Below are 25,792 nucleotides of genomic sequence, written 5' to 3'. Positions count from 1 at the left end.
AGTCCAGATCAGAAACGATATGATCAGCTAATGTCCATATCAAAACTGATTTTTATAGATCGGAACCATTATATATCTAGAACTGATAGGATCAGATAACATTCAGATCATAACTGATCTGTACATATCATGTCCAAATCATGTTCAAATCTGCAAAGATCTTGTCTACATCAGAACCGATCCTTACATAACAAATATGTTCAGATCAAAACCGATTTTTACAGATCATATCCAAATCTGAATCGATGTGTCCAGATTATAACTAGTCTAGATATCGACTCTGTACATATTATGTTCAGAACAGAATTTATCTGCAAAGATCATGTCCCTGTCATAATTGATTTGTACTTATCATGACCATATCCTAACTAGTCTGTACAGATCATAACCAAATCAGAACTAATCTGTACATATCATGTCCAGATCAGAAATGACATGGTCCCCACTTGTTTTACTTATTAAAATATTTATCCCAACCCCACTTGTTTTATTATTTATTTCATTCAATTTTTCTTCTTAATATCTGTGCCCGGCCAAGTGTATATCTTAAATAAATACAGAGGGAGTACATTTTTTTTTTGACATGCTTTGGCCTCCACTACCAAATATATTAATATATTTTTCTTTCTTATGGTCCCCATACATACTCACATTAATTTTTAACTATAATAAATTAACCCACTTTCATCTATTTTAATAAATTTAAAAGGCTAATAAAAGAGAACTGAACTTTGAAAATCTCTCTATGGAAATCTCTCTACCAAATACGGCAACCAAGGAAAACACCTCTTCTGAGGAACGAGATCAATTACATCGATCAAACAAAAAGCCTAAACGCAAAATTACACATCTTATCTTTGATAAGAATCACTCCAATGGAGAGGACACAGTTGAAATGGAAATAACAGAGGAGCAGCCATCTACGGGATAAGCAAGCACTATCCCTCCTCAATCAATTCTTAGGAATGTACCCACCACACCTCTTTCTTTTAGAGATCTGGTTCGTGGCAATCCTCCTCAACAAGTTGTTTCTCCAACGTCCACAATGGAGGAAGATGATGATGTATCAGATGATGACACAACAAGAAATTTTGAATGATGATCGTTGTCCAGCCATCCTTTTATCCAAGGAGGAAAAGAGAAGCATGCGTCGCCCTTGGCGGAATACACTGATCGTTAAGATGTTCGATGGTAATGTTGGTTATATGGGCTTGATGCGCAAACTGAAAAAGAAATGGAACCTCCGAGGAGAGCTCTCATTGACAGACATTGGACACAAATTTTTCATAGCAAGGTTTACCAATGAAGCAGACTACAACTTTGTGCTTACTCAAGGTCCTTGGATGATTGATGATAACTACCTAACAATTAGAAAGTGGGTTCCAAACTTTGTTCCGGATGAGACTCCCATCAAGATTCTCACCGCCTGGGTACGCATTCCAAACCTTTCAGTTGAATATTTTGATATCAATTTCCTCAACAAAATTGGCTCGAAAATAGGCAAAGTCCTCCGTATTGATAGAAACACAGCACAAGCTCAACGAGGCCAATTCACCCGTTTAAGTGTTAAATTGATCTTTCAAAACCTCTCTTATCTAAGTTCTGGTTGAAGGGAAAGGTTTGGCGAATCCAATACGAGGGTCTAAGAATGGTTTGTTTCAAGTGTGGCAAAAACGGACACTGATGAGTCATATTTGTATAGGGTATTTTAGGCGCATTTAGGTTGCATTAATAGGCATTTATATCATTTTAGTTGCATTTAGGATCACATTTGCATAAGTTATCGTTGTCGTACTCTATTACGCCCCGTTTGTGTTTTCTTAATGTTTCAGGTGATTTTACGGTCATTTGGATGCTTTCGGAGTGTTATGAGTTGATTTGGATGATGAACGGATGGAATGTTGACTCGAGGATCATTGCATGTCTCTAGGGATAATTTTGAGTCAACAACGAAGCTAAACGCTATTTTTCTAAGCATCAAAACGGACAAGCGTTCACTCTTTTGATGATATCTCAAGTTCTACATGTCGGAATGAGACGAATTTGATTGGGCTAGAAAGTAGACTTCAAGAGCTTTCCAACGACAGGTCACACGTCCTTATAGGCATTGTAGAACAAGAGTTATGACATAAACAAGATGGCTCGACTATCCGATTCGCCTACGGCCCAAAACGCAGGCCCAACTCTCCTCCTTGGGCGCGAAAACCAGCGACCAACCAGCGGGCCCGCTGGTTTCTGCGCCCAAGTGATTTCCGCGCGTGTTTTGGTCTTCGTGATCGTCCAATTAAATCTTAGCTTATGTAATTGTTATTTTTTCCTATTTTGTTTAGAATTTGAGAAGCATATAAATACTTCAAGGGAATGCTTTTATCCCTCATGCTTTTATTTTTCTTTTAGGTTTCAATTCCCTAGATTTCGAATTCACGTTCTTTTTCTCTCTTTTCTTCTTCATGAACCCTAGTTTTTCTACATACTCCATCAATGTAATTCTTTGAGGTATAATTGATTTTTCTCTTTATTTTATTTATTGCTTTTAATTATGTTTTCATTCTTAGAATTGATTTTCATTGTTCGTTTCATGATTGAGTAGTTCGCTTTCTAGGGTTTGGGAATCCATGTTTATATTATGAATCCTTATTATTATTGTTGATGGTTTGATTATTCATTGATATTTCTAGTTGATTAGGTTTATATTGTTAATCTTTGCAATCTGATCAATTGTTTGATTAAATCATGCTAATAGGATTTAGAATCGAAAGATCGAATTTTAGAGGCTTACCTACAACTAGCAATTCTGATTATGTTAGCGATCGTACTGCATATGTTGAATTGAGAGTGTTAAGACCCGACCGTAGGATTAACTTGTGCTCTAGATAATTTGAATATTTGAGTTGTTGATGATGTTTTGATTGATTCTGAACTATGAATATGGTGAACCGTTGCCCTAGATATTTTAGTTTATTTTTCTATTTATTTTAGTTTAAACATTGAATCCTAAATTTCGTGACATTGTTAGTTTCGCCATACCTTGAAAGCTAGATTTAAATAGCCATCTCTCTGTGGATTCGACCCTGCTTACCCTACTACATTGTTAGGAGGTTTCGTTAGGATTTTATTTTTGACGGGTGTACGACAACCTATCAAATTTTGGCGCCGTTGCCGGGGAGACGGTTTTATTTTTCTTTTTAGCTTTTATTTTTGGTGAGACTACATTGTATATATTTTTTTTCGTTTGTGTATAAAATTTCCCTTATTTTTTTTTTATATACATGGCTTCTATTTGTTTTCCTCAATTCGAGAATGAAGTGTTTTGGAGGTATTATTATAGACTCGGAGATTTTCTTGGTCCAAATCATCTTTTTGAACAATGGGAACTATGTATGGTGATTTATGAGGGATTGAATGAAGATACAAGATTGGTGTTGGATTCCATGAGTAGTTATATATTTGTGGAGAAGACTCCAAAAGAGTGTTGGGATTTGATTGAGCAATTAGCTAGGGATACATATGAGTGGGAGATGACAATGCTTGTTGAACCTACTCTGCAAAATTTCTCTTTTCCTATTCCTCAAACTCACACCCCTCCCCCGTATTATTGTTCTTGGTGTCATTGTCATGACCATGATACTTCTCTTTGTCCCTATAGCGAGTCATATGTTAAAACTGTCAACCCTTTCCTTCGATTTAATACGCAAAATTTCCAACTCGAACCATCTTATTATGACATGAAAATCCTTTATAATGATGATGATGATGATGGTGGATTTGTTGAGAATGTTAGTTCATTAGAGGAAGGTTATCATTTGACTTTTGGTACTGATGAGGAAAAGTTGGATATAACGGAGACTTTGGAGGTTGAAGAATCACTAATGGTTGTAGAATCGATGGTTGAGAAACCGTTGGTTGCAAAACTTTTGGTTGACGATTTTAGTGACGAGTTTGTTCACGAGGGTGGAATTATAGGTAAAAGCATCAATGTTGAGCCTATATCTCCTCCCGCCTATGCCCCGTTTTCGCGGAGGCTTGATCTTTTTCCTACATCCCCCATGTTAAGTCTTTCGCACTTTATCAATAGGTCTCCATTCCATGATACATTTGACCTTGCCGACCTTGATGCTCATTCTAAAACGTTTACATTGCCCGAGGAGCAATTAGAGGGAAGTTGTAAATATTCTCCTTTTTCTTTTTCTTTTGATTTTTCCTCTACTTCTGATTCTTTTTCTTTTGGTTTTATTTTTTCTGTTTATTTATCTAATACCCTATTTGCGAGGATGAATTTGGTTTTTCTCAAGCCATACGTAGTGCTCAATGACATGTTTGCAGGGGCATTTGATAAATTACTCAAGGCGTTGGATTCTTCTGATTAAATATTTGAGTGGAGTCAAGCTAATGACTTAAAACGAGCGCTTATCGGGAGGCAACCCGACCTCTAACTCTCTATCGTTTCAAATTTTTTTTTTTTTCTCATTTTATTCCTATTTTAATTTATTTATTTTCTATTTAAATTTCTTATTTTTCATTTGGTTAATTCATTGAAGAAAAAAAAATAGAACAACAAAAGCACAAAAATATTTTATTTTCGAGTTCACTTGAATTCAATTTTTTTTTTGTTATTTTTAGATTAGTTTTTCGTTAATCGTTTTTATTTATTTTTTTTTATTTATTTTTTTTGTGTGTTTAATTTTCACTAACGATTCTAACTTTGAGTTTAGTGGTGCTTGAATTATTATTTTTTCAGAATTATAGGTGCAAGATCAAGTCCATTCCGAAAATCCGATGCATCGACAAGCTTTGTAAGCCACAATTATGCAGCGAGCAAGCGATTCACGCCCAGCGAAGGAGTTCATTATCCGCGCATAATCCAGCGCCAAGCCAGCTACGTCGCTGGCTGTTCTCCCCTCGCAACTGAACATTCTGCCTTGTGCGCTGGCCATCCAGCGGCCTCGCTGGAATTCCCGCCCCACCTGATTCAAAATAAGCAAGAAAATACTAAGTCATCCACCTACGTAACTCCATCACCTTCGCAACTCCATCACCTTCGCCATCCACCAGCCCCCTCCCTCGCCCGTGGCACCCTCTCTCCTCGCACCTCAACCACAACCGCCGCCGCCTGCATCACCCCCTCCTGCACCGGCGGTCGGCGAAACCTAACCCACCCCACGCAATCTCCCTCGCCAGCAACCAGTTCGCCATCACCACCACTCCTTCGCACTTCCTTCCCTATCGCACACTGGCCTCCTACCACCATCGCCTCACCGGCGTCCCGCCGGCGCAGAACCACAAACCGCCCACCTTCGCTTCCCCACCAGTCGTCCATCCATCTCCTGTCGTTTTCGCCCAAACACCATCACCCACGACACCATCCCCTTCCGCGCCACCAGCCCTCCACCTTCTCTCACCCTACGACGTCCACCACAAACAACTGCCGCCAGCCACTTGCAGCATGGTGGTCGGCGCACCAGCCTTCCAACACTGCCATCTTCCCTCCTTTTTCTCCTCTCCAATCTCCCATATTCACCATTGTTCTATTCATAATTTAAAACCCTAACTTTTGAAATCAATTTGGGGGTTTTTGATTATTTGTAGGCATTGGCAAATTGTGTAGTATTGTGGCTTGTTTGTGGAATTCACGTGCTTTCGTAACCAAATTCTAGTCTTTGTGGTGCACAAAAGATATTAAAATTTCAATTTTTCTAACGTTTATTCACTTGAATCATATTTTGAAAAGAAATTTGGAATTTTGATGACAATATTGGTTGTTGAATTCAAATGGTTGTCGTTGTGAATATTATATGAATTATTTATCCAGATTGGTTAACGTTTGTTGATTGTTGAGTTCAAATTGGTAGCATTGGGAACTTATTGATTATTGCATGAACTATTCGTTGGGATTGATCGTTGAATCTTGAAGTATGCACCGTCTTGGTTGATTGGAGTATTTTAACTCGCGGTTGTTGCATCATGAAAGCAACTAAACCAACTAGCTTTCACCCAAATCCACCACATCTATGGAGATTGGCTCTTAGCGTAGTCAGTTTGAAGCTTCTGGCCACACCGTTTCTACTGTCGACAGTCGTACCGAGTCATACTCGGCAGACGATGCTCATCACGAGTGAGCATTTCCCATCTCTCTCCCTTGTTTGAATTTTTCTGTTGCTATTTTCACAGTGAGGGCACTGTGTTTTGTTTAGCTTGGGGGAGGGATATCTATCTTTGGTTTAGTGTTGCTTGGGGACAAGCAACAGTCTAGCTTGGGGGAATTGGGATATCTATCTTTGGTTTAGTGTTGCTTGGGGACAAGCAACAGTCTAGCTTGGGGGAATTTGGGATATCTATCTTTATTGCTTTCTAGTATAGTTTTATTGCTTTTTTAGGTGTTGTACGCTTTGTACCATCCATTAGGGGTGGGAGTTTACGTGCAACGAAAAAAAATGTACTGCTTTCCTAGTGTTATTGTTCAATTTAGTTGCATTCTTACTTGCATTCATATGTCTTTATACCCTGCATTGTGCAATTGACTTTCAAACTATGTTCGGGCTTTATTTGACTCTCTTGAGCTTCTTTTGAACTTAGTTATGATTCTGAAATTCAGTCGGTCATGCTATACATTGATAACTGCTTGGCATTGTGTGAACCAATTGAATGGTATGCGGTAAGATGTTGGTCTCGTGTCAAGAATAGCTAGCCAATTATCTTGCAGGTCACCTTACTATGCGTTTGTGTGATTGATGTGACTTGTTATCGTATGATTTTGGCTTGAGATTCATTAGTAGTTTAGTTGCAACTCACGCATGCCGCGTATGACAGAGGCCATTCTCTTAGGAAGCCTTCAGACGAATTTAGAAACATCAGTTCCTGCCTTTCATACCCATGTTGTAGCCTTGTCTGTTTATTGTTTTAACTCCACAAAATTGAGCCCTATTAGCCCCGTTGGTTACTTGTCCCGAATCTAGCTTGGGGGAGCTTCGGTGTTCGTAATGGTTTCATTGATGTTGATTGATTGGCACACTAAGCCAATAGTTCGTGGTTCGAGGCTATGTTTGGATTTGTGGTTCGGAAATGGTGTATATTATTGTTGGCACCCAAGCTTGTAACAGTTAGCATTAGATTTATTATGTACTTTCGATTTCATTATCTAGTTTCATTTTCATACCAAAATAAATAAATAAAAAAAAAAAAGAAAAAAAAATAGAAAAAAAAAGAAAAAAAAAGAAGAAAAAAAAAAAAAGAAAAAAAAAGAAAAAAAAAAAAGAGAGAAAAATCAAAAAAAATATGTTTCGTTTTTGTATGTAGTCTGAAAGCTGGGAAAGGGGAATGAAGAAAGATCATTGACATTATATTATGTTTTTCCCTTGGTTATAACTTGGTTGATTGTTCGGGTTTCATGGTTCGATGGAGTTGGATTTGCGGCATTATCACGCCGACGCATGTAGTTCACCTTTGCTCCCCAAGTTGGACCTTACTCTCACTTTTTCCCAAATTATACCCTACCCTTTGTTTTTACCTATCCCCATTACAAGCTTATTATAAAGACCTCTTGATCGGCATGTTTGTTTTGTGATTGAATGAAAATCGTTTCTTGCTATTGTCATCTTACCCCATGTTGCATCATATATTTATATTCTACAAGGTATGCGGCGACGACTAGCTTGATTGAGAATAGTTTGTGGCTAAGCTTGGTTGTTTCGATTGTGGATCACGATGCTTTGTGGTTCTATTTGTATCCGAGCTAGATTTCTGTCTCAATAACTCTGCTTGATTGTTTGCTCGAGAGTTGGGTTGGTCTTACCATGGTTTTGTGAAAGTCATGTGCGTCTTGTTTCTCTACCTTTGGTTTAGTGTTGCTTGGGACAAGCAACAGTCTAGCTTGGGGGAATTTGATGAGTCATATTTGTATAGGGTATTTTAGGCGCATTTAGGTTGCATTAATAGGCATTTATATCATTTTAGTTGCATTTAGGATCACATTTGCATAAGTTATCGTTGTCGTACTCTATTACGCCCCGTTTGTGTTTTCTTAATGTTTCAGGTGATTTTACGATCATTTGGATGCTTTCGGAGTGTTATGAGTTGATTTGGATGATGAACGGATGGAATGTTGACTCGAGGATCATTGCATGTCTCTAGGGATAATTTTGAGTCAACAACGAAGCTAAACGCTATTTTTCTAAGCATCAAAACGGACAAGCGTTCACTCTTTTGATGATATCTCAAGTTCTACATGTCGGAATGAGACGAATTTGATTGGGCTAGAAAGTAGACTTCAAGAGCTTTCCAACGACAGGTCACACGTCCTTATAGGCATTGTAGAACAAGAGTTATGACATAAACAAGATGGCTCGACTATCCGATTCGCCTACGGCCCAAAACGCAGGCCCAACTCTCCTCCTTGGGCGCGAAAACCAGCGACCAACCAGCGGGCCCGCTGGTTTCTGCGCCCAAGTGATTTCCGCGCGTGTTTTGGTCTTCGTGATCGTCCAATTAAATCTTAGCTTATGTAATTGTTATTTTTTCCTATTTTGTTTAGAATTTGAGAAGCATATAAATACTTCAAGGGAATGCTTTTATCCCTCATGCTTTTATTTTTCTTTTAGGTTTCAATTCCCTAGATTTCGAATTCACGTTCTTTTTCTCTCTTTTCTTCTTCATGAACCCTAGTTTTTCTACATACTCCATCAATGTAATTCTTTGAGGTATAATTGATTTTTCTCTTTATTTTATTTATTGCTTTTAATTATGTTTTCATTCTTAGAATTGATTTTCATTGTTCGTTTCATGATTGAGTAGTTCGCTTTCTAGGGTTTGGGAATCCATGTTTATATTATGAATCCTTATTATTATTGTTGATGGTTTGATTATTCATTGATATTTCTAGTTGATTAGGTTTATATTGTTAATCTTTGCAATCTGATCAATTGTTTGATTAAATCATGCTAATAGGATTTAGAATCGAAAGATCGAATTTTAGAGGCTTACCTACAACTAGCAATTCTGATTATGTTAGCGATCGTACTGCATATGTTGAATTGAGAGTGTTAAGACCCGACCGTAGGATTAACTTGTGCTCTAGATAATTTGAATATTTGAGTTGTTGATGATGTTTTGATTGATTCTGAACTATGAATATGGTGAACCGTTGCCCTAGATATTTTAGTTTATTTTTCTATTTATTTTAGTTTAAACATTGAATCTTAAATTTCGTGACATTGTTAGTTTCGCCATACCTTGAAAGCTAGATTTAAATAGCCATCTCTCTGTGGATTCGACCCTGCTTACCCTACTACATTGTTAGGAGGTTTCGTTAGGATTTTATTTTTGACGGGTGTACGACAACCTATCAGACACAATGAGGAAGAATGTCCCATGTTATCTACTGATAAAAATCCTGCAATGGCTGCTGTGAACGATCAACTAGAAAACATTTCCATTGAATCTAATGTTGTTCATTCAAAGATCCTCGAACATAGACCAGAAGTGACTGAAGACTACGGCTCCTGGATGCTCGTCAAAAAACCTCCCCGAAAAAGAAACCCTAGGCCGGAAAAAACCAATGTTACTGGTGTCAACACCACAATAGGTGGTCCAGTGATATTTGGTAAAAACGGAAACATGGGTACGAAACAATCAACTCCTATTTTTCAGGCACAAAAAGGGGGATCAGGCTCGAGATTTTCGATACTTCAAGCTACAAATAAGGAGAATCCCATCAACATTGATACTCTGACTATTCCCCTCAACCAAAACTCTAATTCCCCATCAGACCCCGTGATTGAAGGAGGGAATCTAGCTGAAAAGATCTTCCCTACAGTGGATTTAATTGTAATTCTATTCCAAGTCAACCAAAATTTAATCTTGGTAAGAAATCACAGAAAACACAGAATTATACTACTCCTAAACTTCCTAACAAAACCTATCAAATAAGGAATAAATCTCCCAGAGCCATATCTCAACCCCCGCTTGGTATTATAGACCCTAATATTCCACAAACAAGCCGTAATACTCCTCCCCATACCCAACTTAGTAAAGGAAACTCTAGTGCCATCAATCAAGCAAACACACAAGCCATAACTCATCTGCCATCACAACTTGCCCCACAAAGCCAACCATCAAGCTCTCTCAATGGAACTATACCCCCCTATACTACCCAATGTGATCAGTTTGGAGGTCCCCCTGGAGAAAACTCTATGCGTAGGGAGCCCAATGGACCTCCCATACCTAGTCACAACGACCCCCCTATCCCACATTCTGGAAGTCAGAATGGAAGCATGGATCGAGCCGAACCCGGAGCCACCGGAGTTAGTGGTAACAATGTTACTACCCAATGAGATAAATCGCCTTGTGCGATTAATTAGCCAAGCCTACATGACCACTCTTTCCTCTGTACCGATTTCTATGTCAGACAGAATTCCAAATCTTGCTCATGACTCCTTCCCAATTACTTGTATGATATGGAATGTACAAGGCGCGGGGAGTCGCTCTTTCATCTCTGCTCTCAAAGAACTAGTCTGCATTCACAAACCTTGTGTCCTGGTTTTAGTTAAACTCACATGGGGGGTGAACAAGATAATAGAATTGCTGCTATTCTCAAATACTCTGGTCACACAAGAACTGATGCACAAGGTTTTAGCGGAGGTATTTGGGTATATTGGAAAACGGAGCTAGTCTCTATAGAACCGATCTTGAAACATAATCAACACATCACAATGGATATCTCTAGAATTGGAGGTCAACCCTGGTACTTATCGGATGTCTATGCCAGCCCTGATGCAACTAAGCGCAAAGATTTATGGGAGGAACTACAAAAATTTGCAGCAACCCATAACAAGCCTTGGTTAATTGCAGGCGATTTTAATGACACAAGGTTTGACTGGGAGAGAAGTAGCTCTTGTGCTGAAACTTCTCGACGAACTTCCAGATTCAATGATTGGGTAGAAGATATGCAACTGTTGGAAGTTGAGTTCTCGGGAGCTGCACATACTTGGGCTCGTGGTCGCACTACTGAAACTAGATGCAGTGCTCGCTTAGATCGTGCCCTTTGTAATAGCGAATGGGGGATGCGCTTTACTACTGCCAAGATGAAGCACCTCCCTGCAATAGCTTCGGATCACTGCCCTCTTCTGATATCTCCTAATGGGTTTGCCCCAACTGAAGCATTGTCCCATCCATTCAAGTTCCAAGCGGCATGGCTAAAACATGAGAACTTTCAAGACTTTGTTCATGACAAATGGAACTCCTCCTCTTCTCTGTTACAATCGTTAGAGTCTCTAGCTAATGAACTGCAAAACTGGAATAAAGAGATTTTTGACAACATTTTTAGACAAAAACGTACTCTACTTGCTCGAATATCAGGAGTCCAGTCAGCCTTGTCTATTAAGCACCACAGGGGTCTCATCAAGCTTGAAGCCCGTCTACGTCGAGAATTGGATGAGATCTTGGAACGAGAAGAACTTCTCTGGTACCAAAAATCGAGAGTAGAGTGGTTACGAAACGGAGACCGCAACACCACCTTCTTCCAACTAAGCACAATAATTCGCCAGTGGAGAAACAAAATTACTGCTCTAAGAGGTGAGGATGGGAATTGGGTACATGACAAATCCCAAATTAAAGAGTTAATAGTGCCATATTTTACAAAACTCTTTACGAATGAAGAAGATGATGGGGTGTACAACATCCCTTCAGGTGTGTTTCCAGAGTTACCACAACCCGATTGGGACCTGTTAAGCAGGCCTTTTGCCAAACACGAAATCGACACAGTGGTTCAAAGTATGGGCTCCCTTAATGCACCTGGCCCAGATGGCTTTCAAGCCTTATTCTTCCAAAAAAATTGGGAACTTGTCAAAAACAGTGTTTATGATACTGCTATGTCTGTTCTGAATGGAAACAAAATGCCTGACAGATTGAATGACACTCACATTGCCCTATTACCAAAAGTAGACTATCCAGAATTGGCAACACAATTCCGTCCCATAGGCTTATGCAACTCGGCCTACAAAATCATCACTAAAACCATTGTCAACCGCATAAAAATGGTCCTTCCTAAACTCATCTCCAACACTCAAGGTGGATTTGTCCCAGGAAGACAAATCACTGATAATATCATCATAGTACAGGAGGCCATTCATACTATGCGGAGAAAACAAGGTTCGAGAGGACTAATGGCTATAAAGATTGATTTCGAAAAAGCTTATGATCGCCTTAAATGGTCGTTCATTCATGACACTTTGGTTGAGATGAACTTACCACTTCTATTGATCAATGTAATTATGGAGTGCGTCACTACGGCAGCTCTTAAAGTGCTATGGAACGGAGAACCTTCGGAGTGTTTCAAACCATCTAGAGGAGTCCGTCAAGGCGATCCCTTATCTCCATATCTATTTGTCATGTGCATGGAACGTTTATATCAAATTATTGAGGAATCAATCATTGATAAACGTTGGAAACCAATCAAGGCAAGTCGAGATGGTCCCCTCCTTTCAAATCTATTTTTTGCTGATGATATAATTCTGTTTGTTGAAGCTACTGTCGACCAAGCAGATGTTATTCAAGACTGCTTGCAACGCTTCTGTAAAGCGTCTGGTCAGAAAGTGAGTTATCCCAAATCAAGGGTTTATTTTTCCAGAAACGTGACTCCCGAAATGCAGGCAAATATTGGTGCTAAATTAAGCATGGATATAACAGATGATCTGGGAAATTACCTCGGTATGCCTACTCTCACAAGTAGAATTACAAGGGATACCTTTCGACACTTGTGCGAAAAAATTGATCGAAGATTGACAGGGTGGAAATCGAAATACCTGTCCTTGGCTGGCAGGATAACATTATCTAAATCAACTCTTTCCACCATTAGCAGCTACTCTATGCAGTTAGTAAAAGTCCCGCGCTCAATCTGTGATGAAATGGACAAAAAAAATCGAAGATTTGTGTGGGGTGGGACTGATGACAAGAGAAGTATACACCTCCTTTCTTGGGAAACCTTGCAGCGTCCCATACACAAAGGAGGTCTTGGCATTCGATCCTCAAGACAAACTAATGATGCGCATCAAGTTGGGCTGGCGTATGCTTACGGAACCAAACTCTCTTTGGGCAAGCGTTCTCCGCTACAAATACTGTCATGGTCGTTCAGACATTGATATGTTTGTTCCAAAACCAGGTATGTCTAATATTTGGGGCGGAATCACAAGCAATGCACGCGTATTGTGTGAAGGCATGCGGGTGGCAATTGGGAACGGAGCAAAGACCCTTTTCTGGGATCATAAATGGGCTTCACCTAAACCCCTTTGCGACTTGGCCACTCAACCAATTCCAACTGATATTTTGGGTGCCACTGTTCAAGAGATGTGGGAAGAGGGACAAGGGTGGAGGTGGGATATTTTCAGTTCGTATCTCCACCAAGATACCCTCAAACTGATTCAATCACACGAAGTGAGGGAAAATTCAGAGGTAGGGGATTTATTATATTGGCATGATGCACCAAAAGGTAAATTCTCTATCAAAACTACAGTTGAAATCATTAGGAAAGACCCAAGTCAATTTGAAGAAGCAATTTGGAAACTGATTTGGTCAGCTCCCGCACAACAACGAGTCAAAACTTTCATCTGATTGGCCTGCCATGATCGTTTGCTCAGCAATGCCAACCGCTTCAAGAGAAACTTGACTGACAGTCCAAAATGTTACATTTGTGATGGGGAAGAAGAATCCACACTGCATATTCTACGCGACTGTCCAGCTGCTAAAAGTGTGTGGAGAAGGTTGGGTGGCCCAGCAGATGCTACAGTTTTTTTATCAAGATGAATTGAAGCAATGGGTGATGAATAACATAGAATACAGAGAAGAAAATGAGTCTGAAATTCCCATTTGGTCCGCTTATTTTTGCCTTTCTCTTTGGTGGATTTGGAGGTGGAGAAATGCTTTTGTTTTAAGCAAAAGTAATGTGATACCCGCGGACATAGGTGGTTTTCTCCAAGTCCGTTTTAATGAACTAAGGAAGAGCCTGCTTGAACCTATTGATGGTGCTCTACAAACTGCAACAAAGAGACAAGAAGCTCACATTAGATGGAATTTCCCCCCTACAGATTGGTACGTTTTAAACACTGATGGAGCTGCTAAAGGGGCCCCAGGTACTGCAGGTGGAGGTGCTATAATTCGCGACCATGGTCTCTGCATTAGCAGCAAGTTTTGGTAGCTGCTGCGCTTTTAAGGCCGAAATTATGGCTCTTCACAGAGGATTAGAACTAGCTCGAAGTCTTCGCATAGGCAAACTCATGGTTCAATTGGACAGCCTCTCGTGCGTCCAGACTATACAAAGCACAACTCCAAGCAGTGGAGAATGCGCCCACGTCATTGATTCCTGTCGCTCCTTAATCAATGACACTCAGTGGGAGATTCGCATTAATCATGTGTATAGGGAAGGTAACCGCGCTGCGGATTGGCTCGCCAACCTTGGAGTGACTCACCCTCATGGGATAGTGATCCTAGAGGAGGCACCTTTAGCTCTTCAAAGAATTTTAGTCGAGGACATTCGGGGTGTGGCCTTACCACGCTCCATTCATCCTTAGTTCGTTGTTTCTGTTTTCAGTAGCATAGTTTTTACTGCTTTCTGTTTTTTGCTGTCTTTTTTCCTGTTTCTTTGGAATATTCTTCCTCTTATGAATCAAAAAAAAAAAATCTATTTTAATAAATTTAATTCACTCTCTTAAAATGTGTGCCGCTCAAAGTGTATCTATTTTTAAAATACGGAGGGAGTATTTAGATAAATTGGGACTCGGACTTTTAGTTCCCTTGGTCCACCCAAGATCTAAAATAGACGCGTAGGCTGTCACGTGTGACGTTATTCGTCGGTGCATCAGTAATCCTCCCATCCCAAACCACAATTGACATCGACTTCCTTTCTTAATCTTAACCTCTACGCTTTCTTTTTCCGAACCATCGTTGAAATTACTAATTTCACCACCCATAAGAATCAAATTCTCCTCTCTCTCCTCCCATAATCTCTCTCTTTTTTCTCTCTCCAATTCCTAAATCCTCTCTTCCCCCAAATCAACCACCAGCGATGGCCACCTCAGCGCCACCAATCCTCCCAATCTCCACCCCACAATCGAAACCCGCCACCATCCCTACCACTTCCACAACCGCCATTCAATCATCCGATCCACCCATTGCAACCCCCGCTTTCCGATCCTTCATCACTCGCATCACCGACCAGGTCAAAGACGGTTACTCTCAAGGTCGTCCATGGACAGAACTCGTCGACCGATCTGCCTTCTCGAAACCTGAATCCATCGCAGAAGCCACCACCCGCCTCCGCAAGAACTACTCTTACTTCCGCGTTAATTACCTCGCATTCCTCGCACTCGTCGTCGGGTTCTCCCTCGTTACCCACCCTTTCTCTCTCCTCGCCCTCGGCATCCTCCTTGCCGCATGGTCCTTCTGTTTCCTCTTCAAACCCGCAGATCGGCCCCTCGTCATCCTCGGTCGCACCTACTCCGACCGTGAAACCCTCGGAATCCTTGTTATCTTCAGTGTGGTCATGATATTGATCTCCAACGTTACATCTGTTTTGATGTATGCTTTTGTTCTTGGTGCGGCGATTGTTTCTGTTCACGGTGCTTTTAGGGCCCCTGAGGATCTCTTCCTTGATGATCAAGAGTCCGCCTCTGAATCCACCGGTTTTCTCTCCTTCCTCGGTGCTACCACCAGGAACGCCGCCTTTGCCGCTGCTCCAGCCGTTGCCGCAGCCCGTGTTTGAACGGGGTAATTTCTTGATCGTCTTTGAAACAAAGAGAACTTAATTCATGTTTGTTTAGTAGTGGGAAAAACAAGATTTGGATTTATTTTTAGTTATGTTTCTGGATCTAGATAGAGCGAATGTTCTTTAATTTGTATCAATTTCTAATTACGGATCTACAGTACATATCAAATTTTTTTTGTTGAATGTTAATAATTACTGGTTAAGTGATCTGTTGAGTGATGATTGCCATACTTTTTTGGAAGAAATTTTGTATGTGTTCAGATGATCTGTTTTATTGTTTATATGAAATTTAGGCATGAACAAAGAAATTTGTGAAATTCTGGTAACAGATTACGAAAATTTGTTAATTAATGTAAATGATGATGATGATGATGATGATGCAAGCTTGTCATTTTACCATAACTATGGTTATAGATGAAATTGTAGCGTTGAGATTCACATGGAATTTTGAATCTGCATTTTTACAAACTCCTGTCTAATTAGTTCTGTAAAGTGTAAACCTACAGACACCTGGTTGTTTTCATCTGTTTCATTAAGACACCTGGTTAACCAGCGTGGATGATGCCCAATTTCTGGCCTTGCCTTGGGTTGAGATGGTCTGTTAGAAGGTTGTTGTCTTGTTGGGGGCAATATGATGTTTACAATGTATGTTGGATGGTTTTCGGTTGTTATAATTTACCTGCTGTAATGTTTTATTACCATTACATCCAGCTCTTTGAGAGAACTGGATAATCAAGTCGTTAGTATTTTCTTGGCAAGTCGTTAGCTAGAGCCTAGTGGTGTATAATCATGACAAATTGTGCTGTTAGTTACTCGATATGCAGCCAACTCAACTTTTATATCTCTGTTATAGCCACCATTCCAGTAATGCTATATTAGTGGCTAGTTTACCAATGATGTCTTGGCCTAGTGGTTAAGACTGTGGGTCTGTGCACGATAAGTCTCAGGTTCAAATTCCCCTGCCCCCATTTGTAATTTATATTACCCTTGTGGCTCATTCGCACCAAAATAAAAAAATAATATTAGTGGCTAGTTTAAAATTGTGAATGTAAGTCATTCAAGTGTCTCAACTGAATCTGTGTCTTGTCATGATTTCACCCTTAATAATTATAATGGAGCTTTGTTGTTGGTCACCCGATTATCAATGTAGTAAGTCGATCATGTTTGCCTTCTTAAAGCTTATATTTGTTCGTATCACAAATGCACAAGGAATCTGTGCTAGTTAGTTAACCAATCTGTACAATAACTTCTCTCTCCGTTCTCATAACGAGGGATTTTTACTTTCGGAAAATGTGAATATACAAAGAGTTGAGAGGGACATTCATCCACAAACATATACCCTCACCTTGAAATTTACGAACACTTGAACCCATGGGTCTGCAAACCAATCAACTTGAGTCGGCTATTACCGAGTTCGAGCTAAAACTGGTTATGAGCACATTCGACCTCAATATCAGTATTACCATATTCGAGCTAATTTGTTAAGAAATATGGGCCTGCAAGTGAATCAACTTAACCACAAGTGTGTCTTAGCCTAGTGGGAAAGGATTTCACCTTCCAACCAAAAGGTTGGGATTCAATCCCCACTAGGGGCACTTTGAGTGAGGATTCTCCTTATCACTCCCCACACTCTCAAAGTGTCTAACCTGCTAACCCGGGCTGGTTGACCAGTGCGGGGTTCCGACCCGATAAAGCTATTCATCTTACCTTGCAAAAAAGGAAAAAAAAAAAAAAGTGAATCAACTTGACAAATTGTTCTAAAAGAGGAAAAAAAGTAATATCGTAAAAAAAATTATGATTTCTATGCTCAACATATATTTTTCAAATTCATATTATCATATTATTTCCATGCTCAACATATTTTCAAATTAGCATTAACAGTACTATCATATTATTTTCATGCTTATCATATATTGTTTGTTCAAATCAGCATTAACAGTACTACATATTAAATTAAATAAGTCAATTCAAGTCCCTTAAACTCTGTGCCGGTCAAACCGGGTCGAGTATTCCGGGACGGAGGGAGTATCATATTATTTTCATATTTACCAAGTTATCATATATTATTTGTTCAAATAAGTATTATCATATTATTTCTATGCTTACCGTATGTTGTTTGTTCAAATCAATATTATCGAATTATTTCTATGGTCAATATATATTTTTCAAATCGGTATTAACAACTATGACATATTTCCGAAGCCAGCCCAGCCCCCAGATTTTTAGCTGGATAGGTATCCAGCTACTGTTGGGTGCATATGACATAGAACGACATCGTTCTTCACTTCCCCTCTAGTTTCTTTCAATTTCCACTTCCCACCTCAAGACATGAAGCAAATTAACTCCCTCCATCATAAATCGCTGACCAGAAAAAGTGAATCCAAATTTCTACCTCAATTGACCCATTTTCTCTCCCCTAAAATCTATGTATTTCATGCTGTGTTGCACGGAAACGGCAAAATTTTTCCATGATCCATTTCTGAAACGCCTAAAAAGTAAGGAACACAGAACACCATGAAAACATATATGGGAATGAAGAATGGCATTAAAATTATGTATTAATTGAATTGGTTAACAAAATTTTATAAAAGGAGGCGGGCTGCGACGGATGGTTGAAGGCCATTGAAGATTTGAAGTAGTAGATCTAAAGGAAAACCAGCAAGGAAGGAGGAGGAGGGAGGGTACGACCGTACGACTGACAAAAGGAGTTGTCATTGGAAGTGAGGTCCATCAAAAGCTTAGGATATTGATTATTTTTGCTAAAACAAGTTGTAGGACTGTGTAATTTTTACTTTATTTATTTATTTGTTTCTTTTTGGGTTTATAAAGGAAAGAAAGTTAAATATTTTAATTTTTTATGGATATATGTAGTTATGTGCAATGATTTTGAACATTTTATTTTTCTTTTTTCTATGTTTATTTATAATAATAATTCATAAGTAAATTTATTCCTAATGAACTAACATTTTCCTTTATGCAGGAGAATCATAATGTTTTTAGTTGAACATGATTCAGTATAATTTGAACATAAGACTTGAGAAATTGAACATCACACAAAAGTGTTCTTATTTGTGAACATATCATAGTTTTATAATTTGAATTTAGTTGAACATGATTCTTTATAAGTTGAACATGAGACTTGAAAAACTAAACATCACATAAAAGTGATATTATTTGTAAACATATCATAGTTTTATAAGTTAAATTTATTGTATTATAAATTGAACATTGAACATCATCTTTTATAAGTTGAACATGATGAATTATAAACTGAACTTAACAAATTCAGAATCAATATTCAGAAATTACTACCACAACCACTAAGAACAACAATCGCAAACACAATACCAAATTACCAACAAACAACAACATGCAACGACAACAACATCTTCGAATATAATGAAATAATATGTAAATGAACATGCAAGCGAACATATCTATCATGCATATTTCAAAAGATAGCTAGTCTTAGTCCCCATCTTCCCATATTTAATAAGTAAGGTGATAAAATTTGAACATCTTGCTTTTATAAATGAACACAAATGTAGAATATGTGAACATAGTTAATTGGATTATAACTAATTTAATATACCCTTCCTTTAAAAATAAATAAAAAAATAAATTAATCTACCCTCTTATCCAACAATGGTTACTTGGCTAGATTCACATGTCTCTTCACTTCTTCTAAACAACACCTAGCTCGTCCCCCACAGCCTTCGGTTTAGCCACCGTACCTATCCTTCCTCCGCTCCTTAGTCTTCATCGTCTCATCTCCCTCCTCGCCCCTATTCGGCTTCGTAAGTTGTGTCTCCTCCTCTTATTTTGGCTTAGCTGGCTTTCTAGCTTCTTCCACCGCAGCTCTTCATTTTTCTCTCGCAATGGCAACCGCCTCTTTAACCATCTCCTCCGCCCCATCGTCCTCCCCAATCTCCTTTCCAGACCTCTTTTTATCTTCTACCATTGCTCCATTTGGTGTTGATGTCAGTCGATCGAATTTAGGGAGTATGCATATGGCATGAGAGAGATTGAAAGATGAGAGAGAGTTAGGGGGAGTGCTGCAAGTTTTGCATGTAGAGCAAAAATGTCAGTGATGCGCGTCGTTTTTGTGCGTATGCAGCTACTACTGGATGGATACGTATGCATGCAGTAATTATTAAGCCCAGCCCACCTAGCTTCCCAAAGTACGTTCGAACAGTGTAGTGGGCCTTATTAGGTAAGTGCCAATATTGGGCTAGACAACGTTGGCCCATGTTTTTTGAAGTTTAAGATAACAAAATTTTGATTGATAATTTCCTAACCCTAAACGAAGTCAGTTTATGATAAAGGGTTTTGATGAGATACTAATTAGGAAAGTGTGACTTATGAGTTATGAGATCTAAGATTGTTTCCTAAGTTGTTTATGTATGTAGTTTCTATATTCTTAGACTTCCTAATGTTACTACTGCCTCCATTTCATAACACAAATTCTTATACATTAAATATTACAACGGTTTTTCTAACCTATGCACCTAGTGCATAGGTTAACTAATCAGTGGAAGATTATATTAAGCAATTAAATATATTCTCCAAAACTAATTAAGGTTAGAATTTCATCCTTATTATTATTATTATTATTTTGTTCCCTAGTTTTTTACTACCTAAATATTTCATTCCTTTTTTCTCTTATACATAATACTACTCCGTACGTTTATAGCTAGAGATTTATTGTACAAGAGTATTATACGCTACTACTAAAACCATTACACAATTTGTAATTGTGTTGATTCTAAGTTCTAACTGTAAGTCAGCAAACAAAATTTATGAGCACTACTATAACCCATTCTAGCTAACCCTTTTTTCTTTACGGGACTTTCTAGCTAAGCCTTAGTGAGTTAGTTAACTGGGAGATTATCTCTCTAGAGAGATACTCCGTATACTTAAAATTTTTGTTTGAGCTTTTCCCTCCAAAACTTCGTCTCATCAAAACCCTTAATCTGACGACTCTACTATCTAGATTCATGATTAATTAGTTAAACAAAGAATTGCAACTTTGAACAAACGATGAACAACTTTTTAAGGAATTAATCGTACGAGTTGGGATAATTTCGAGTTTGGACGTTGATCGTGTTTCATGAGAAGATCCATAATAATTCTTCCAAAAATAAATTGCAATTATTTTATTATGCTAACAGCTAACTAGATACTACAATTACGCAAACAGAAAAAATAAAGAACATTACATGAATCGGCGTAAAACATCAAACCGATTCCGACTTTAAACTTGGTACTTATTAGTATCAAAAATACATGTAGAGGTCATCGTCTTCAACATTGGAGTCGGTGGATTCGATTTCCGCCGTAGTGGCAGCAGCAGCAACAGGAGTAGATTCTTCATGATCTGGTAAGGCTTCTGATGAGGCGGCGGCATTATTACGTCTGCATTGATTGTGAGGTAGCCATTGACTTAGGTTGAGGCCGTTGAGTGGATGTTCCGGTCTGCATTGATTGTGAGGTAGCCATTGACTTAGGTTGCGGCGGCCGTTAAGTGGATATTCCGGTGAGTCTTTACGTCGGAGTTGATTGTGAGGAAGATATTGACTTAGGTTGAGCGGGTGTGTTGGTAAGTCTTTGCTAGGGAGTTGATTGTCAAGTATCCACTGACTTTGGCAGCCTTCAAGTTGATCAGACTCTTCAAAAGGATGGTTAGGATTGATGACGGCGTCGTCAAGATTCGAAGTTGGTGATGTAGCCATTGATGAGGTTGAGCTTTCCATTGGAGTTGGCCGATTGATCAACAGATCTAACATTTAGCAAGCTAGGCTGCTAGGGAGAGATTATGGAAAATATATTGTGTATGAAAAGAAAGGGCGTGAAGGGGGTTTTTTTATAGTTTTTGTTGGTGTACTTTCCTTTTCCACAAAGTATTAGGAATTAGGGATTAGGAATACACGAGTTCTATTAGGATTTAATTAGGGTGTCGGTTACCCTTAATTCATTATTTCCTTGTTATTTTTTTTGGCAGGTAACAGACCTAAACTAAATTGAAATTATGAAAAACAAAAGATAATAAATGAATTTTTAACTTTAACCCAATTTTCTCTTATTTTTATATTATTAAAAATAAAAGTTATAGAATTTTTTTATTTTTGGTAAAATAGAAATAGAGAAACATGTTAAAGGATTAAATGATTATTAGTAACTTTGAAGAATTTTTTTTATTAAATTGAAAAATTTTATCACTAAAAATAGATAACTATTACATAGGGTAACTTTTAAGCATTTTACATTATTAATTTCGGTGTACAATATTTATCGTATTTGTGTATGAAAAATATCCAAAAGAACAGGGCAATCTTCACCAACAAATAGTCTATCCATCATAAGAATGATCATTAACCCTCAATCGGTCACGGCTCACAAGCCTGTTGAGCTAAAAATTTCTGACTTGCCGCGCAAGTTTGCAAATGGTCATCACTAATCTACTATTGGTTTTCTTAATGGCAATGCACAAGAATTTCCAATGCAAAAATTTAAATCATGTCTACTTGCGGCAGCCAACCAATCTGCACACCATCAGAAAAAGAATAACAATGGAGAATGTGTCTTTAAATACTGAACTTAGAATGAACAGTTTCACATCATGGCTCTTGGGAAGACTACTAAACATGACATCAGTGGCTCCATAACAGAGGTTCCCATATCAAGGCAAGGTTAATTACATTGTCATATCCTTAATTCAGCCACAAGACTAGAAATAGTGATATATCCTTCTACCAGTTAAGTACAAATAGTCAAATATAGTTCCATAAGAGGAGTTTCAATGGACCAACCATACATGCATTTAGAAGGTAGTTCCATAATAGGAGCTTCAATGGCGCAACCATACGTGCATTTAGAAGGTAGTTCCATTCCACCCGAAAAAGGCACCCTGCAAAATTTTCGGAAAAAGTATTCTAAGTAAACTTAAGAGATGAAGATTTATCAGTCAAAGAAGCATAGCAGAACTTCACCCTGCAAATTCTTTGCTCCCCCACCCTGGCCATGATCCCTACCCATTGATTGTGTAACTTTTAAGAAAAGAGTAGAAAGAAATATAGCAACAAAGAAAAGAATGGAGGAAAATATAAACTAAAATTGAACTTAGAGTTCTTAAGACAACTTTAGATGGTGAAAGCTTGTTTACGTGTTTTATTGGCTAGCACTGGTGTAAAGCATGCAAACACTGTGCATGTTCTTGAATTGGATGATCCTAAACAGGAGGAAGAGTGCAATAATAAGAAATGAGTGCATATGATATGCTCAGTCCACTAAGATGAACAAGATAATTAAGACAACTTGCCTTGGTGTCATAGAATTTGAGGAAGAAACGGTTTTTGGGAACAGACAACTTGGTCTCGAGGATTGCGGCAATGGCAGCACTCAGTTTCTTGTTGATATCAGGATTAAGGCCTCCAATGGAGACAAGTTCACCATATGCTGCAGGCTGCTCAGTTCCGCCAAATGCCATTGGCACTGATCCCTTGAGCACCACCATAACATACTGCAATATTTTACCCCAGGTGGTTGGCCATGTTAAATGTCAAAGACGTATAACATGAAAGAAAATAATGCAAATCAAACCACAAATCCGTTGCAGGAAAATCAACACCCGTAATTGTTCAGATATACAAACAACATATTCAGAATCGAACAGATTCAGGATAGAAAGAAACTGTAGCCTATACATAAAATTAAAAGAGATTTTAGAGTTTAACTATCCAAGTATATGCAGGATCATCACTTCCATCTCAGTGTTTAAGACCGTGATGTTGTCAACAACCAACAATAGGCAGAGATCGACATGCACTTTCTTCATTATAAAGGTAGCCTAACACATAATAAGTTCGTAGAGAAGTTATCATTTCTTCATTATGTTGTTTCTTTTTGTGGAGGGTCACTTGGGGGGGGGGGGGGACTTGGAAGATATACTATGAGCAGAAAGGAAGAAAAAAACAGCAAACCAACCCTGGGTACAGATTTACATTAGTATAGAGTTATAGACCATTGATTCAGAAGCCAACAATATCCTTTTCCCTGTTCTATTGAAGGAAGTAGTGCGAGCTGGGTATTTGGAACACCTGTTCTATTGAAGGAAGTAGTGCGAGCTGGGTATTTGGAACAAAAAGAAGCCTGTATTATTGTGAGATCATGGTACACACAGGTGATATGCTGGTAGATTATTATGAGAAATACTTGGCATTGAAAAATCCATGTCTTAGAAACTATTCTAAAACTACCTACAGCTGGTAGGGATCAGGATGGCAGGTTCTTGATGTGAGATAGATGTCACGGGTCTAGCTTTTAACGCCAGGCGATAAATCAATGTCAAAGAAGTTGAATATTAGTTACTATAAACGAAGGTGAAAAAGAAGATTTCAAAGGGTGCTTCGATCACCCTTCCTCACTGTTGCCACCATATACATGACTGAAATGCATAATGCAACAGTTCACATATATAATGGCTCTTACTGTACAAAAGGAGTAACAGGACTTCCAAACATACATAATGGCTCTTACTGTACAAAAGGAGTAACAAGACTTTCAAACATAATAACAAAGAGGACAAGGAGCAATAACACCGATAAATATTTAACAGATAAAAGACTGTAAGAGATGTCACAGTATTCAGAGGTCAATTCAACTCAGCTCTTGATGATCATTTAACCAACAAGAACAGGAACTCCGTGAAGTGGTACCAGTGTACCACTCTCTTTGATGATGTTGCCAAAACCCCTAACTAACCTACAAAACATTTTAGCTTGAAGTCATATTTTTAAGAAATAATGTGGGTCGAGGTGAAAGAGCATATGCGAAGTGACAAAACAACACAACGGTAGAGGGGAAAGGTAATGAAGGGATGATCAGCAGGAAGAGCATAAATGATCTCTAATCATCAGCATTTGTTTATCTATATTGATTCGCATGCTGGTTGCATAAATATACTCCAATAAAAAATCACATTTTTATCTCCCTCTTCCTAGTCCCTTCTACTTTTTTGCCTTCCTTCAAACAAAGGATTTGGTATCTCATACAAATATACGTCTTCTCAATGAATATGCTAACTTATCCTTAATTTTAGGCAAAGCTATTAACAGTACCGATATAACATGGCGATAAAGCACTTGATAAGTTGGTAATGCCAATCGAGCACTTTATCTTCATTCAAGCACAACAGAAAACAAGTCAAGACTACATTACTTGTTAATGCTACAATCACATAAATCATCATAACGAGCATTCGAGGTTTTAATCAATTCGACTATCAGGTACATAGATAATCTCATAGAACACAGTCAAGTTTGAACTCATTCAAAACAAAATCGAAGAAAATAGCTAATATTGCAACAATAATCTACCACAATACAAAACCAAACGTCCAAATTTCAACGTACCAAATGATTCACATCTATCAAACATAATGCTTGTAAAGAACGCGACGAACCCCATACAAAATCTTAGTCCAACCATCATTGGCAGGGCGATTCGTTCCACAGAACATACCAACACAAGTCCAATCAGCAACAGAGAGATTAAAAAGACCCTTGAACAGAACAAAATAGGGGTCCAAGCAAAAATCAACCCCAAGACTTTCCGATAATTCACAATTTCACCACAAATTTTCATTTCAAAGCATACAGAACCAGAATTGGGATAAAATCACAACCACCCAAAAATTCAGTAATTATGACAGTAACAATTGAAATTTAAATAATGGAAACGACGAAAAATTCAATAAATGGGGAAAAGAAGGGGAAAATAAGAAAAGGAGGATGGAGGAAATACAGCTTCGGGTTTTCCGATGAGTTTGGCGACGGAGGAGGTGGCTTCAGAGAGGATGGCGGAAGTGTCGACACCGTCGAGGTTGACGTTGGTTGAGATGTTTAGGCACGGCATTTTGTTCACTGATCTTTCTGTCTCTTCTTCTTGATATGAAATGCTTGAGCTTTGGTTACCAGTGAAGCAGCAGAAACCCTTGGTAATACAGAATCTGTTTTCTAATGGAGATGAATTGATGATGGTGATAGA

At 38.5% G+C, this 25,792-nt stretch overlaps 2 protein-coding genes across 3 annotated transcripts; one reads left to right on the top strand and one right to left on the bottom strand.

The window, feature by feature from the left end:
- Positions 1 to 14,918: 14,918 nt before the first annotated feature.
- On the top strand, positions 14,919 to 15,955 carry LOC110794752 (PRA1 family protein B4). Its single transcript, XM_021999705.2, has one exon. It carries the CDS (start codon positions 15,050 to 15,052, stop codon positions 15,743 to 15,745), a length of 696 nt encoding a protein of 231 aa, XP_021855397.1. The 5' UTR covers positions 14,919 to 15,049; the 3' UTR covers positions 15,746 to 15,955.
- Positions 15,956 to 22,303: 6,348 nt separating this feature from the next.
- Positions 22,304 to 25,783, bottom strand: LOC110794753 (uncharacterized). 2 transcript variants are annotated; one of them, XM_056832085.1, is made up of 4 exons: positions 25,550 to 25,783; positions 23,067 to 23,267; positions 22,911 to 22,976; positions 22,304 to 22,655 (listed from the first exon to the last, which is right to left on the bottom strand). In XM_056832085.1, exons 1-3 carry the CDS (start codon positions 25,658 to 25,660, stop codon positions 22,923 to 22,925), a joined length of 366 nt encoding a protein of 121 aa, XP_056688063.1. In that variant the 5' UTR covers positions 25,661 to 25,783; the 3' UTR covers positions 22,304 to 22,655; positions 22,911 to 22,922. The 2 variants fall into 2 exon arrangements, with proteins under 2 accessions (XP_056688063.1, XP_021855398.1); XM_021999706.2 differs by lacking the exon at positions 22,911 to 22,976 and having other exon boundaries at positions 25,550 to 25,776.
- Between the last annotated feature and the right edge of the window lie 9 nt (positions 25,784 to 25,792).

This window comes from Spinacia oleracea, chromosome 6, assembly GCF_020520425.1.
Source record: "Spinacia oleracea cultivar Varoflay chromosome 6, BTI_SOV_V1, whole genome shotgun sequence".
Lineage (NCBI taxonomy): Eukaryota > Viridiplantae > Streptophyta > Magnoliopsida > Caryophyllales > Amaranthaceae > Spinacia > Spinacia oleracea.
This window is presented reverse-complemented; position numbering and strand designations above follow the sequence as displayed.